At 41.0% G+C, this 15,984-nt stretch overlaps 1 protein-coding gene and 1 long non-coding RNA gene across 2 annotated transcripts in view; one reads left to right on the top strand and one right to left on the bottom strand.

Annotated features, from left to right (window-relative positions):
- LOC306978668 overlaps positions 1-15,984 on the bottom strand; it is a 428,827-nt gene that overhangs the window by 116,803 nt on the left and 296,040 nt on the right. The gene's annotated exons all lie outside the window — the stretch shown is intronic.
- The window catches only part of LOC306978658 (zinc finger MIZ domain-containing protein 1-like), a 69,398-nt gene that overhangs the window by 24,896 nt on the left and 28,518 nt on the right, over positions 1-15,984 (top strand). Inside the window, exons 3-4 of the mRNA XM_079577314.1 lie at positions 2,571-2,684; positions 7,679-7,784. Coding sequence (XP_079433440.1) covers positions 2,571-2,684; positions 7,679-7,784 — 220 coding nt within the window. The remainder of the gene's footprint in view (positions 1-2,570; positions 2,685-7,678; positions 7,785-15,984) is intronic.

The raw sequence follows: 15,984 nt of genomic DNA, 5'->3' as shown, positions 1-15,984 counted from the left end.
ATTGACATCTCATAATATATTTCTTTCCCTATTTAGTGTCGCCTTAAACATCAGACTGTGTGTTCCAGTGTGTCAGTGTGTGGAGTGTTTACTCTGATCAAACCCTGCCCCCTTCAGGACAAACATGAAACGACTTATATTGACATTTCAACCCAAAACCGCATCCAAACCAAGCATCATTAACCTCTTACCCCCACCTGAACCGAGCGCATTTTCTCCAGTTCGTCTTTACCCAAATCTAAAAGCTTCTCGACGACTGGAGAGCAATAGTGTAATGCCTCATTTGAAAGCTAAGACCTATGAAAGTGATCATACATTTTTTGTCCGATTTTTTAAGCGATTTTGTCATATATTTTTTTTGGTCATGTTTTGTCCATTTTTGTTGCTTTTCTATTGCTTTTCTTGTTTCTTTTTTGTCATTTTTTTCTAAATTTTTGTTGCTTTTCCAGCACGCTTTTTGTGGCTCTTTGTCGCTTTTTTTTTTTTCATTTATTTGTTGTGGTTTTATCAGATTTTGTTACTTTTTCATTGCTTTCTTTGGTCATGTTTTCGTCAGATTTTTGTCGCTTTTTGTCACTTTTTCATTGCATTTTTCATTGCTTTTTTATCACGTTTCTGTCACTTTTTGTTGCGTTTTCGTCGCCATTTTCTTTCCTTTTTTTTGTTGTTTTTTAAGCTTTTCGATCTGGACAAAGCCAGCTGGAGAAAATGCGCTTTGTTCCGGTGAGGGGTAAGAGATTAATGTCCTAAAATCAGAAAAATATATCTAAAAACCTCATAAATTCCCAAACAAATAGAATTTTTCTCTTCCATTTCAGCAGCAAAAGCCTCTCTTATTGGCTCACACAGATTCTCCTCTCCCATAGCGACTGTGTGTTCTCCTGCTCCGGTGACGTTATGGCGAGTTTATCACCGGCTCCGGTCGAGATGAAAGCCATAAATAGGTGCGAGAGGTGAAGGAGAGTCCTGTCAGATAGCGCCGCTCGGGGTCGGACCCGGGAATAATGTCCTCCCGCTCTGTTCGCCGAGCAATAACAGCAGATTTATAGCACAGGTGTGTGACGAGTGTGGCAAAGTGAGGGGCTTTCCAAGAGAGTTGTCGCTGAACGTACTAATACTTTCTGGATTGATACTGTTATGAATGTATGTAGCTTGTGCTCATGCACGGTTTAACAATGGACCTATAATTCACAAATCAAACTGGGTTGCCTGAACCGATTAAATTTTTGCTTTAACGCCTTAAAGCAGAACTAAGTAACTCTTTTACCTTAATAAATCCTTTCCGTAGTCCCTCTGGGGGTGATACAAGTGTTAGTGGGATGATTGGGGCGTCTTTCATTTCCTGCGGTGTCTCTGGCCAGAAAACCACACTTGCAACTTCACTGCCTACGGGTCGGAGGCCCCAATACACACTAATAGAATCATGAAGAAGAAGCTAATAGGCTAGCGGGCAAAGCTAACTGCGGGCTAGCGCCACTGGCCCTTGGGTGTTTTGGCAATGATTAAAATCGGCCTCCACTACCCCTGCTCTAGAGACATGAGTTACATAGTTCTGCTTTAACCAAGCTCTTTTTCTTCATTTCGGCTTCACTCAAATGTAAAAGGTTCATTTGAAAGCTAAGACCTACAAAACTGACCGCAACTTTTTTGTTGTGTTGTCGCTGCTTTTTTTTCGCAGTTTTAAGCGTTTTTGCTGTGTTTTCATAGGTTTTATTTGATTGGTTCGGTCACTTTTTCATCACATTTCTCTCACCTTTTGTCGCTCTTTTGTTGCTTTTTTAAAATTGTGTAATTGTCACTCTTTTGCCATGTTTTTGTCACATTTTGGAAGCGTTTTTTGTCTTTTTTATGTGCTTTTTTGACATGTATTTGACGCTTTTTCATCGCTCTTTAGTCGTGTTTTTGTTGCTTTTTTCAATGTGTTATTGTTGCTTTTCTTGCATGTTTTTGTCGCTCTTTTGCCACTTTTTCGCTTCAACACTAGGTTAAAGCCAAACTGGAGAAAATGTGCTCGGTTCATGTGGGGGTTAAGAGGTTACCTTAGGACTTAATTTAGCGAAAAGTGTTTAGATCAGAGGACGTCCCTGTCACGTTCCCTGCCTGTCATAGGATCCGGCAACTGCTTTACCACTGGATAATCTTTAGAATTACAACAAAAATGGCAGCTACTAACAACTTCCATCATGGGAATAAATCCATATTTCAACTGTTTATGTGTAGAGTCCAATTAGGCTGCACACAGTAATTCCCAGTGCTTTGGGAAACAGAGATACTGTATATGAAATAAGCTACATAAAGCTGCACTTGGGGCAAATCAAATCAATAAAGCTTACAATAATTAACATACATTGTAATTACAAGCAAAGAGTGTGAATAAAACCCTTTAACTGAGCTCATGCGCAGCTAAATAAAACAGTTTTCAGCTTGGCTTTCAAAACCCTCAGAGTAGAAGCCAGTCTCACATCTTCAGGAAGACCATTCTAGTTTTAGTGACAAAGAGGAGGTTTGTCTTTCTCCACCCCCTGATGACTTTAAATTGATTTTGTTTTTGTCTGTTTCTGCTCCTCCAGCACTTACAAAACCCGTCGAATTTCCAAACGGCGGCCTCGGAGCTGTTGGACTGGTGTGGGGACCCGCGAGCGTTCCAGCGTCCGTTCGAGCAAAGCCTCATGGGATGCCTCACGGTAAGTCTCATAGAAATCATAGAAGTCGTGCATTACAACCGTCTAATGCAAGGCTCCTCATTGTTTAATCCTTACATAAAACATATAATGCAAAGGTTATAATAATCAGGGAGTTGTAACTTCTCATTTGTATGAAAGGATAAGACATAATTGATCTGGTAATGGAGAAAAGTGGACCTTTCACTTTTTCACTTACAACAGCCACTTTGAAGAAAGTCTCTTGGTATCGGTTAATATAATATCGGTATCGGAACCAAAAAGCAGGATCATCTCTAGTTGTTTCCCTTGTAAATTCTATTTCTAACTAAACTTTTCATAAACATCCCAGTTTGAAATGTCACAACCTCAAATTGAGACTGTGGTTCTTAAATATAGCAAAATACATGGGAAATCATGGTCACGGTTCCCGGTTTGTTTTTTTGACAGTTTTTGGGCTTGTTTTGAAATGTTGTAGCAAGTCTAGAAGGAAAAAGCTTGGATAAAATCAATAGTTCGAAGATATTTGTGCAAAATATGTTCTCTAATAAGTCAAATTTGTGCATCTTTAACTATTTTCTTCAGTTCTTTCTTTGATTGTTTTGGTAGAATTCAGTCTGAACACCATTTTGCCTTCTCACAGTATCATCATCGCCTTTACTGCCTGCGCTGTCTATTCTCCGCGTTAGCCGGCACAGATCTCCCGAAACGCGCTGAGTAAATTATACACATTTGCTGTAAAAACACACGGCTTTGAAGCTTGATTGGGTTCGTCCAAACAAAACAGAAGGTGATGGATGTTGCCGCCCGTGTTTGCTTTTCCGCACGAAACACACTCCGCCAATTAGAGCCTTTAAACTTAGAAGCAGGTTGTTGTTTTTTTTCCTCTCTCCGTTGCTCGTCGCACTAGAATTAGCATTTAGCCGAACGTCGTCAGCTTAATTAGACATCCCGAGGTCGTAGATCTTCTTGCTAAATTTCGTGCTCCTATAAATAAGAGTTCGGGATTTTGCGTGGCTGTGTTTTGGTCTCGCGTCTGGGTTATAGTTAAAGGAGGTAATGACATGGTGCAGGCAGAGAGCAGCTCCTCGGGCAGCGTCTAAAACTACTGTAGGAGGATGTGACAGGGAGGAGAGGCAGCTCCGAGAAACGTTACGATCTGGAGAAGAGACATCAGAAAGTAACGGGGATGTGTCAGAGGAAAATCTGCTTTTAAAGGCGAGACAGCGAGAAGCATTGACTTTTGATTTAGCGGTCAGTTTTTGGTTAGTATCTCCGTTAACGTCTTAGTTTTAACCTCTAAACCCTCACCTTAACCGAGTGCATTTTCTCCAAGAAACTTCTTGACAGAAGTGTCAAAATAGCAACAGAAATGAGACAAAAATAAGAATGAAAATGTAACAAGAGAGTGACGCCAACGTGATGAAAATGTGTTGAAAAAGTGACAAAAAAGTGACAAAAATGCAACAAAAAAGTGATGAAAAAGTGACAAAAATGTGATGAAAAAGTGACAAAAATGTGTTGAAAAAGTGACAAAAGTGCGACGAAAAAGTGATAAAAAAGTGATAAAAATATGACAAAAACTGACAAAAATGTGTTGAAAAAGTGACGAAAAAGTGATAAAAATGTGACGAATGGTGACAAGAAAAATGACAAAAATGTGTTGAAAAAGTGCTAAAATGTCATGAAGCAAAAATGCCACAAAATAGCAACAGAAAAGTGATGAAAAATTATAAAAAAGTGACAAAAAAGTGATGAATATGCAACAAAAAATCCACAAAATGTGACGAAAAGTGACAAAAACACCACAAAAGAGCAACAAAAAAGCAATGAAAAGAAATGACAAAAAAGTGACGACAACGCGGCAAAAATGCAAGGAAAATTATCCGTTTGATGAGCTTTGTAGGTCTTAGCTTTCAAATGAGGCATTGCACTGGCCTATAGGCTATAAGCTTTTAGATTTGGGTATTTTTTATTTTTATTTTTTATTTTTGTCCTTTCTTGCTCAAGCGCCAGCCTCTGACACCCACCATGACAATTCCCATAATTATTATTACTAAAACTCACGCGCACACACACACGCACACATACACACGCACACACACACTCACCACACTCTCTGTCCAAGGGGAAAACAAAGAAAAATATCTATACAATGAAAGCAAACACGTGTCCACTCTTGTTGTCTTTGTCTCCCCACCCATCAATGTATGCACACCCCCCTCCCTCAACTGCCGTCTCGTTTTACCCTGTTTGACAGAGCCGTTTAGCTCTGCTGTCTTTCTTTGTACTTGTGCAAAAACTCAATAAAAAAAAAAAAAAAAAAAAAAAAGATTTGGGTAAAGCAGAACTGGAGAAAATGCACTCAGTTAAGACGTGGGTTAAGACGTCAATGTTAAAATAGTGAAAATAGACCAAACTCACCCTTTTCGATGTTTATTCTACGGATTTTGTCTTAAAGCACTACAATATCGCTGCTCTCTGATTTGTTTCCCACATGTATATTCTTTCATGCATACTGACGTGACAAACAGAATCCCCCCGACAACACTCTGTAATCCAAATATGTGGATCTCCTTTGTGGACGTTGCCTCACGCAAATACACAGAAGTTACAAAACTTTCATTTCAGTCTTGCAACAATATCTCCACTTCAGTAGCTCCTACAGACTCCAAACTTTACAATCTTGTACTTAACAATATATTGACTTTTTTTCCTCTGTGGGATTTTTCAATATCTTTTTCTTAGCCTGATTTATTGAGCTTTGAACTGCAAAAAAAGAGGCTCACATATTGATTCACTTGCAGTGTCTCACCCTAAGTATATTTGTGATCCTGCAACATCCTGTAACGAGGGAAGGGAAACCAATTAACTATAAATGCTGTGATTATGCATTTTAAAGAACCTGCTTGATCTGTAATGTATGATGTATGAGCCCAAATAACTTTAAGACCCACAATCTCAAACAAAACATCAATATATACAGACACTGCAGGATAGTACAGCGTGTACTTCGAAGACAGTACTTAATAAAATAAAAATATTTCTGAAACTGCACCAGACGTTGCCCCTTTGCTCAACCCCAGAATGCCCCCTTTTAACAGATAATAGCTACAGTAAATCTGACTCTAAACAGGATAGATTTACGTCCAGTGGCCTGTTAGCGTGTCTCGGTAATGGCCGGGCTCTCAGTGGGGTCACAGCGCCGGGGCCCCCGTTCGCTCGCCATGTGGGAATGATAAGTGCGGGTCAGGGCGGGCCCGTTTGAAGCTCGGGGACGGGGTTCAAACGCAGAGAAATGCGGAGAGCGACTCGAGCTGACGTGTCCCGCAAGCTTTAACGACTCACACATCGGCCGTACATTACTGATAGGATATTGGACATTTCTAGAGTTTTTCCTCGTCAGAACAAATCAAACATGCATGAAAGGTTACAATATTTTAACATAAATATCTGGGACAGGTTGATTTTTCTTCTGCAACTGCCTCAGGCCATGTGTGTGGCTCAAGGATACAGTAATATTAGAGCCAAATACTTATGCCATGTAAACCGGTCACAATAATAACTATATTGATATACTGTCCCTCAACTGACCAATGAACAACACATGTGACTTTTGTTGTTATGGCGGCCATTTTGAATACCTAAGTAGAATTATGCAGTACTACAACATTGGCAATTTATGTACTCATAATCATTGCTCGAGAAGATAACAGCAAAAACATGGCCTCAGAGATGCATGTTTAAGTGAAGAAACCAGTGAGTCAGTTTTTAAGCTGCTCAAGGCGTTAGCATGCTACCGGTTAGCATTTATCTCCGACCTCTCCGAGAGAAAACCTAAACCTAAACCACACTCCAAACATAGGCTTGAATACAACATGTGACAGAGGTCAGAGCTGAGCTGTTACTGCAGTATTTCCTCAGTGTTCATAGATGTGAGCCACACATGTGTTTGTCGTGTTGAAGCCATTGACAGTTGATTGATGACAGTTGCTAACCGGTAGCATGCTAACGTCTTGAGCAGCTTAAACACTGACTCAATACTTTACACATGCATGCACAGAAGTTACAAAACTTTCATTACATTCTTGCAACTATATCTCCACTTTAGTAGCTCCTACAGCAGGGGTAGGCAACGTCAGGCCCAGAGGCAAAATTCGGCCCTCCAGCATAAAACCTTTGGCCCCCAAGAGAATTTTGAAGAAACATTTATTCATAAATCAGAGACCAAATACATGAAAAGGACTCTACAATGTGGATAATACTGTCAATATTTTCACATTTCCCAGCAAAACACCCCATTAGGTCATATATTACAAGCAAATCTTATATTTGTAGAGAAAAGGTGCTTTACTTTGGGCTAAAATTGTGAGTTTCGGCCCTTGGTGTTTTGGCAATGAAGAAATTTGGCCCTCCATGACACAAACTTGCCTACCCCTGTCCTACAGACTCCAAACTTTACAGTCGTGTACTTAACAATATTTGGACTTTTTTGTGGGATTTTTCAATATCCTTTTTCTAGCCTGATTTATTGAGCCAGTTAGTCAGTGCTACAGTTGCTAACCGTTAGCATGCTAATGTCTTGAGCAGCTTAAACACTGACTCAGACTGAGGCTCTGTTAATATTACAAACTGTAAAAATCACAGAGGAAGGTTTTTCTGTTTCTTCTTTGATGGGTTAATTTAGTGAAGCAGATCTTTAGTAAATCCTGCTGTAGCTCGACAGACAGAGCTGCTACCTCAATATATCAGTGTAAATGTTGTTGTGACAGGCCTAACACCAGGCACCCATACTGTATGTAAGGAGCCAAATCATATGACAAATAAAAGTGCTACTGGAGTATGGTTAATTATGGTTAATTCTCCTACAGACATTTTCCCATCAAACTAAGTCAAAGTTAGAAAAAACATGTTGCAAGATTCCTTCTAGTCCCGGCTGTTACTGTTTGAGTTACAGATTGTGATAATGTTCCTTTCCCGTCATGCTCGATGCTAATCAGTTTTCCTGTTGGTTGCAGGTGGTGAGTCGAGTGTCAGCGCAGCAGGGCTTCGACCTGGACCTGGGCTACAGGCTGCTGGCCGTGTGCGCCGCCAACCGGGACAAGTTCACCCCCAAATCTGCAGGTAGGACCCCCTTTAATCCTGCAATGTTGGGAAAGATCGATGAATGCAGTCCGTCTCATGCTATGATTAGCTGATCTTGTCTATGGTCAATCCACTGTCATGATGCAATGAAAAAGAGCATGATTGTCAGAAAAAAATAGAAAAACTTAGGTGAAGGTAAGGAAGAGAAGAGCGAAATGATATCTTATAAAGCAGGGGTGTCCAAACATTTTTCCACTGAGGGCCACATATTGACATGTACACAGCATTGATGGCCACAGATTCATGGAGTGCATTCAAACATTCAACTGGGTTAAGAGAGGTTTAAACTGTGCCCTGCACATCCTTTATTTAGGCTTGGAACAATGCAAGCTCTGTCTCACAATTATAGTTGCTTTTGAAGATTTAATTGTCTGGAATTAAGATTCCAGTAAAAAGTACCATCACTGCACTGCAAAAAGTAAATCTGAAATCTGTTTATGAGGCATGATATTCACACTTAAAGCAGTACTGTAACTTGTTTACTTGTGTATTGGGGTCAGGGGCTCCAATGCACACTAATAGAATCATGAAGAAGAAGCTAACATGACAACAGGCAAAGCTAACTGCGAGCTAGCGCCACTTAAACAGTGTTTAAAAAATTGTAACATGCTACGACACCTGCAGTGGCGCTTATGGCCTCAAGGGGCATGAGTTGCTTTGTACTGCTTTAATGAGACTAGATGGAATAAAAATAAAAATAAAATGATGTGTTCTCGACCCCACATGCTCCAGCAATGTCCTAATGTGTAGAATGAGCCAAGACCTATTCACCACAATTGCCACAAAGGTCCTGCTCTCTCACTCAAAATGTTGGTATTTCGGGCTGGGATGCCAACTATCTCCATCGTCATGCATAGAGACTGCAGTTAGACCTGAGGTGGCAGTGGCGAGTAAATAATGACAACTTCCATCCCGTCCCTTTAAATTAAGATCAAAGAAATCACTGCACTCAAAACTAGATAAAAATTTCCCTCATTTCAAGATCACTTTTTGCAGTGTGGTGATGCCAATAAAACGAGAAGCCTGAGGGCCACCAAAAATTGGTCTTAAGGGCCGCATTTGGCCCCCGGACCGGTGCTAAAGTAAAACTACAACCCTATAGTGATGGGCCATTGCTGAAAATACCTGCTGGTAATTGTTTTTCATCGTTTTGAAAAGTCAGCTCTGTGTTTAATACTGCAATCCACAGAACTATATTAAAATGTTATTTCATTGAGCCGTTATATGGTCAAATGGTTTTTATTATAAGTAGAAAGCGTGGTTCACAGCTTGTCGTGAAAGGTGGAAAATGGCTCCTAAAGCTGCAATAATTGAGAATCACTGCTCTGTCTGAACCACGGCGAGGTTTTACCCCCATGGAGGCGGCGTTTACTGCTGTTTGGAGAGAACAGTACATTAATTACATGAATGCGGCCCCTTTCAAATGGTCCTCGCTGCTGTAAACTTGTTAGACATCTGTAATAATAAGCACTTCACAGCTTCGACTGAACTTTATGCCACTTCAGTTGTATCACTTTGCCTCGGGGGAAATGAATACAAAAAAAAAGAAGAACTTTGTGAGTGAAGACCTGCGATTCCTGTAATAAATCCTGGTAAAAGATCAGCCGTGCGTGATTTTAGGCCGAGCTCCTTTGCACCACATTTTAGCTTTGCGACTGCAGTGCGTGTCAGCAGGGGCTATTAAATTTCTGTTATGTCATCTAGAATCCCTCCTCAAACACGGGGCAGGGGGGGAAAAAAAAAAAAGGAAAAAAGCAAGGGAGGAAATTGTGCCGCAATGAGCTTTTATCAGCAGGAAGTAATCAATGTCTGCGCACAGGCCGTGAGCGGTTAAACAAGGTGTAGCTCTGAGGAATGAATCGCTCACAAAACGCCTCTTAAGCAGCGGATTGCAAGTGTATTTTTTCCGAGAGAAAAAAGCCGAGTCGTGCGAAATGTCAACTGGATCTTGATTTGAAAGACAAAAATTTGCTGTGTCGTGCCTCGCTGCTGGAACTGTCTATTGATTTTGGAGTTGATGGGTGCGATAATTGCAGTTTAGGTTGTTTTGGGTATAGAAAGTGGCTCTTACTGGGTTAAAGCTGCTTTATTTTCTTGTACTAGGGGAGATTTCTTCTGCAGCCATAGATCTACTTTGTAAACTCAGCATTTGTGAGAGAAAAATGTGCTCAACTGTCTCCAACTTTCACGGTTTTATTCAGGTAATCCAGCATAAGGGCAATATTGTGGCATGGTGCAAGGTCTACATAGGAATGCTGTTTTAAAAGTGTCTTGTAGAGTCGCTTCTGGCCACCAGGGGGTGGTATTACAGGAACATCAGCTCTCCGCCATAAGGACCAAAGAGAAGCACCCATTGATGCAGCCGCTTCTGTCAGTTTACCCCAGGGTTGCCACTTATGAAACTTAGTACCATAAAGCATGAAGGCAATGAAAAAAATAACACTGATTTACCAATCCTTTTTTATCCCTGTTTTGTTTTACAAAAAAGCATCTAAGTTTGATTTAAGGCTCCGCTCCCTGGATTGCACTGCGTTTCTCCAGATTGTGCGTCTCGTTTTGGGGGAGGGTCTGCCGTCTCCCGCTGTCTGCCGCTGTGATCGCCGTGTGGACGGGATTAGGCGTCTCTATTAATCTGTCTTAACTCGAATCAAGCACGTGAAGCAAAGGGCAAGTTCAAAGGCGGGAGGGCGCTGATGGGGGAGTGGCGTCTGTCAACATTTCAAAGCAAGGCTATTATCCCCTGTGTGCCATTGTAGACATTTGAAAACGTCTAACCACGAAAATATATATATAGCTGTTCGTGGACATGTTGCAGTTTTAGGGCCCCAAATCTGAGTGTAAGTGCGAGAATGCTGCACGACTTTGCTGCCTGCTCACCCGAGCAAACGCTTTGTAAATGACCCTCAAAATGTATTTGCAAAAAGTTGCTTGATTATTGCCTGAAGTGGAATAATCTACTTATTTACAGTATTAGGTCTCTGGCTCACGTGTGTGGAATAGCACCCGGTATTCCTATTATATTTGCGACAAGGAATGTCAAGATTAACCAGGGCACAATAGGTTAAATGTAAGATATTTAGATGCTATTGTAATCTTTCGTGTGAGGTGCTATGCTCCAGAGACGTATCCACCCAAAAAACGATTGAAGACAGCAGTGTGGGACCACTTTGTGTATCCAAAAGATAACCACGGTGTTGCTATCACTGATGGGTATCCCACATGCAAAGCCTGTCTTTGGAAAGTTGTAGCAAAAGCCGCCAATCCGTCGAATATGAAACAACATCGTTGAGATAATCCTTCGCTATATATGTCCAAGTCAAAGTAACAATTTGCAAAATTCCCAATAAAGTCCTGATACCACTACTTTAATGATACACAAGTCAGGGTAATGTATAGAACGCTGCTCATTATCGGGAAAATAAGTACTGACAGGGCGAACCGTCTTGTTTTGTCCTGAAGGTACTTATTTTCCAGATAATGACCAGAGTTCTATACATTATCCTGCTTATTTTATGGCCATTTGCCAACTGAACACACACAACATAAACTTCATACACTTTTATGAAGGCTGAAAGGTTTGTTTAATTATTTCCGCGGAAAATAGTTCCCAACAGTTTGCGTGTTCCTTGGAAACGTTTGTTATAATTCCAGGCAGTGCGGCTAGGCTAGTAGCAGCAAGGCTAGCTACTTATTGCTAGCCTAGCTACTTAGTTGAAGGTGCAGTTGGAGGAATGGTGGAGAATCTCTGGGTAAGTTGAAAGTTGGACTCCTGTTAACTTCACGAGCGATTCCTTCAACTCCTCTCTAATGGACGAGGACAGAGATGGTGTCCTCGACCGCTACGTGCGTAGTGATATGAAAGTCCTGTATTACAAGCATGAACTCCGTCACTATTGGCAGCGGTCATAATTTTTTTCCGAGATCCTCTATCAGAAAAAAAATGAGCAGTAGAACGTTGGAAAATCCCATTCATGTCAATGGAGCGTTCTCCTTGCATTGTGACGAGCCGTATAATAAGTTTTGATAATACAGTATATAGCCCAGACTAGATAGTGGCCTAATAATCATAATTATCATGATAATAAAGGTAAAGGTAAAGACAAAAACTAAAAATATCAGTTGTTTCCTTTCATTAGGTCGATTATCATGAATATCACAGTAATTTTGACACAAACATTTGAAATTGTGACATCTCTATCTGCCCCGAGACTAGAATCAGCCCACAGTGCATTTCAAACACAACCAGGAGCATTTAGATTTGAGAGAAGACTATTTTGAGAAGCAATTTCGACAGGAGAGTTTCATTTACTGCAGCAACTGTGGCGCTCTAAGGTGCTAAACTCAAGGCATGATTCCTTAAGCTCCTTTGTGCAAAACATAGAGACAACCATCCATCACTTGTGACAGACTCGAGGATGAAACCGGCTAATTACGGCGTTGGTTACAGAGAAAGTTCAGCCTGAAGGGACAGTACACTCCTCCTCTCCCCCCCCCCCTCTCTGTCTCTCTCCTCTCTTGGATTCCCGGTGACTGGTCAGGCGAACAGTATCAGGAATTTGCTGCTCTGACCTTCACTGAGGAACTATTGTGATCAAGCACTTTTTTTTTTCTTGCAGTTTTGAATCGGACTGAAAGACCAAGTCAGCCGGTTCAGGAGAGACACATCAGGGGAAACTGACTTCTGCTTTTAACCTCTAACGCTGTCCCTTATGTATGTACTACTGAAGTGCTTAGATCTCTATTTTCCTGGGTTATAATGTATCATAGATGGAAAACTGTCTTTAAAGGACCCGTTCTGAGCAGTTCTGCGCTCAAGCGGTTATCAACACGTCGCCATCATTTTGCTAGCTGTGGTTTGCCAAAAGTCAAAGCTTTTTTTCACTCTTCTGTCATTAAAAGGCCTATCTCACCGGCCTGGAGACTAGTTCGAGACTCGAGACTTCTTCTTCTTCTTCCAATACGTCGCCTGGAGATGTTTGATTTCAGCGGAGACCACATGGAGACATTTTCTAGTCTCCATGTGGTCTCCATGTGGGTGTGGTTGTGTCGCGAATACTATTAGTTTTCCTCAAAGTGTGAGACGTTTCTGTGACGTCCCTACAATGTCTGAGACCTGTCGGATCCTTGGTTTTGCAACATTGTCACAACTCTCCTCCGGTGAGATAGGCCCTTGAGTCATTCCCAAGGGCCTATCTTGGGAATGACTCAAGGGCCTATCCCCTCTGCCTGGAGAGGGGACTCGAGGCTGATTCAGAATCCTGACCAGTCCTTTCTCCCCCAGACACTACTGCTAATTCCTACACATATTTCAAAGTCATAATATTTATTATACGGCTCTTCACAGTGCAAGTAGAACGCTCCATTGACTTGAATGGGATTTTCCAACGTTCTACTGCTCACCACCATTCCTCCTCTCCAACTGCACCTTAAGTAGCTAGGTTAGCAATAAGTAGCTAGCCTTGCTGCTACTAGCCTAGCCACACTGCCTGGAATCATAACAAATGTTTCGGCCTTCATAAAAGTGAATGAAGTTTATGTTGTGTGTGTTCAGTTGGCAAATGACCGTATAATAAGCGGGATAATGTATAGAACGCTGGTCATTATCAGGAAAATAAGCACCTTCAGGGCGAAACAAGACCCCTCCGCTTCGTGTCAGGGTCCGGTTCACCCTGTCGATACTTATTTTCCCCATAATGACCTGCGTTCTATACACTAACCCTTACATAATATCAATGTTTGATTATAATGTCAAACACATCGTCATCACTGTCCTAAACTTTGCTGGTTAGAAAGTGTCATGTTGATCCAAAACAGCTGAAACAAAACATCAACTTCCTGTCCTCTTCCTGTTAGCCCCTCCCACTCCCCTACCCACCCTCCTCATGCTCCCTTTTGCTGCACAGCTGTTTAAAAAAAAAAGAGAAAAAAAGAGATCTGACGGCTCATGTCGCTTTAGTAAGGCCAGGGTAATTGTTTTTACTTTGTGATGAGAGGATTAATCTTATCAAGAAGATTCAGAAATTACTCAAAGATGCACTAGCAGCACGAAACACAGCTCCAGGTCTGTTTTTGATGAGAGAGCAACAATGTAACATAGTAGAAAGCTCTAAAAAAGTTGATTTTGTAAACATGAAGGCTTTACAATTTCATGCTAAACTTTATACAATTTCAAATACAAATTCATCAGATAACCCTTAGCTCCTTTCTCTTGTCGGTAACTGTGAGCAATCAAATGAAATGACTTTATGTCAAGTAAGACGCCGGCGTTATCCAGCTCCGGTCAGCGCTCGGTGTCGGCCCAACACCAGACGCTTGGCCACCAACGCAGTTTTCATATCCGTGTGTTGATGTTGATCTGTATTTAGGAAAAGCCGCAGTGAAACTACATGTTAAGAGGAGGCACAGGCAGGCGATGCGTTCGAGTGCGCAGATTTGGGTTAGTAAATTACAGGCTGCAGACTTCAGCGTGGATCGGAGCCGTGTGCAACAACCAAGGGACCGGTCGGATACTTGGGACAGGAGAGGAAACTCGATTTGTATTTGCAAACTCCACACAGAAAGGCCAAACGCTGTTAAAGCATCGAACTTGGGGAACAACATAATAATACACAAGATAAGTGATAGTACATTTTCAAGCATTAAGAATAGATTGGATTTGCTAGAAGTATACTTCAATGTTCTTCAGAAGCATCAGCATTTGAGAGAAAACCAGAACATGAATAGTTTCCAGAGTAGTAGAGATGTTCAGACGTTATCGACTGGAACGGATTGGGTGAGTTGAGAACGCTTGGCTTCTATCTTCATAAGCTCTTGAAGTCTAAAGCACTACAAGAGCAAGAAGAGGCTTCTGAAGATCGGAAAAAAGTGTCGTGAAATGCTCTGAAGATTGAACTTTCTTCAGGTTAACCAACCAATTCTACTCGACAATCAGTTTTTTCAAGCTGACGTATATCGCAGCTGATCTCCATGGTCAACGCCAGACAGCTTTCCATGTGCTTTAAAGTAGGCAGAAGCTGATCAAAGTTTGATCAGTTTTTGTTTGAAATGACATAGTTAAACCAACCAACCACTTCCATACACACTGAAAGTTTCAAACATTTCCACAGCATCTTTCAGTCGCCAGAAGACTTTCTATATTGCATTATGTTAGACCTGTAAGCTAATCACAGTTGCTATTTATTTGTTATCTTTATGCTTCATGACGTTGCTGCATTTCCTGTTTCCTCTCTCTGACAGCAAAGCAGTGAGAAAGGCAGGAGAGATGAGAAGTTAGCAGCTTTGTGATTTCTATTTAGGTTCAGTTTGACATTATTTGTATAGAGTTCAGGAAATTCCACAGTTACCATAGAGATCCGCCATCTTTGCAGCTGTTAGCATACATTTCCATTGAGTTACTACTCGTATACCTTTCACACACTGTGGTGTCCAAGAGTTTTACTGTGAACCACAACTCCAGTATTTTAACTTTTAAAATCTCCATTGGTTTCCGATTGCTGTGCAATTTCTCCATCTGTGAGATCAATAAAGTACCATCTTATCTTATCTTATCTTATCTTATCTTATCTGCTAACCCCATAATGCTTAGCGATATGACATCACATTCCCGAACTCTATTAGAAACATTATCCAATATGGCATCAGGGGGTGGTAATGTCACGTGAATCGCAAAAAGTGATCCAAAAAACTCAACTTCAATTAACTAATACTTAGACGACCTCAGATCCTTCACTAGTCTTTGCGATATTGTTGTTGCCCAAGTAGAGTTTTTGAAGATCTGCACTTTACTAGTATTTTTGCCGAGAACATATCACTTCTTCTCCACCACATTTGGAAGATAAATATATATATTTTCTTCTCCACTACATTTCTATAAAGGTTCCAAAGTAAAAAAGTAGATTTGTCTGTGTTTTCTGTTGATTTTAGAAGCCTAATGAAGCACACTCTATGAGCATTAGTCAAATGTCACTGACTCTCCACAAGGAAGAGGTTTTGTCCCCATTGTGTTTCCATACGGTGGAGAATTCTGGCGCAATTTTCATGTTTTTGAAGCAATTTTCCTCAAGTAATTTGACTGAACAACTTGTGTTGGAGTAATATGTGTCCAGTAGTATCTGTATTTTTACTCAAGTAATGAAATCAAGCAGGTTGCCCAACACCAGTGTATCCCTATAACAACTCC

Source organism: Gobius niger (genome assembly GCF_951799975.1).
Source record: "Gobius niger genome assembly, chromosome: 19".
Taxonomy (NCBI): Eukaryota; Metazoa; Chordata; class Actinopteri; order Gobiiformes; family Gobiidae; genus Gobius; species Gobius niger.
This window is presented reverse-complemented; position numbering and strand designations above follow the sequence as displayed.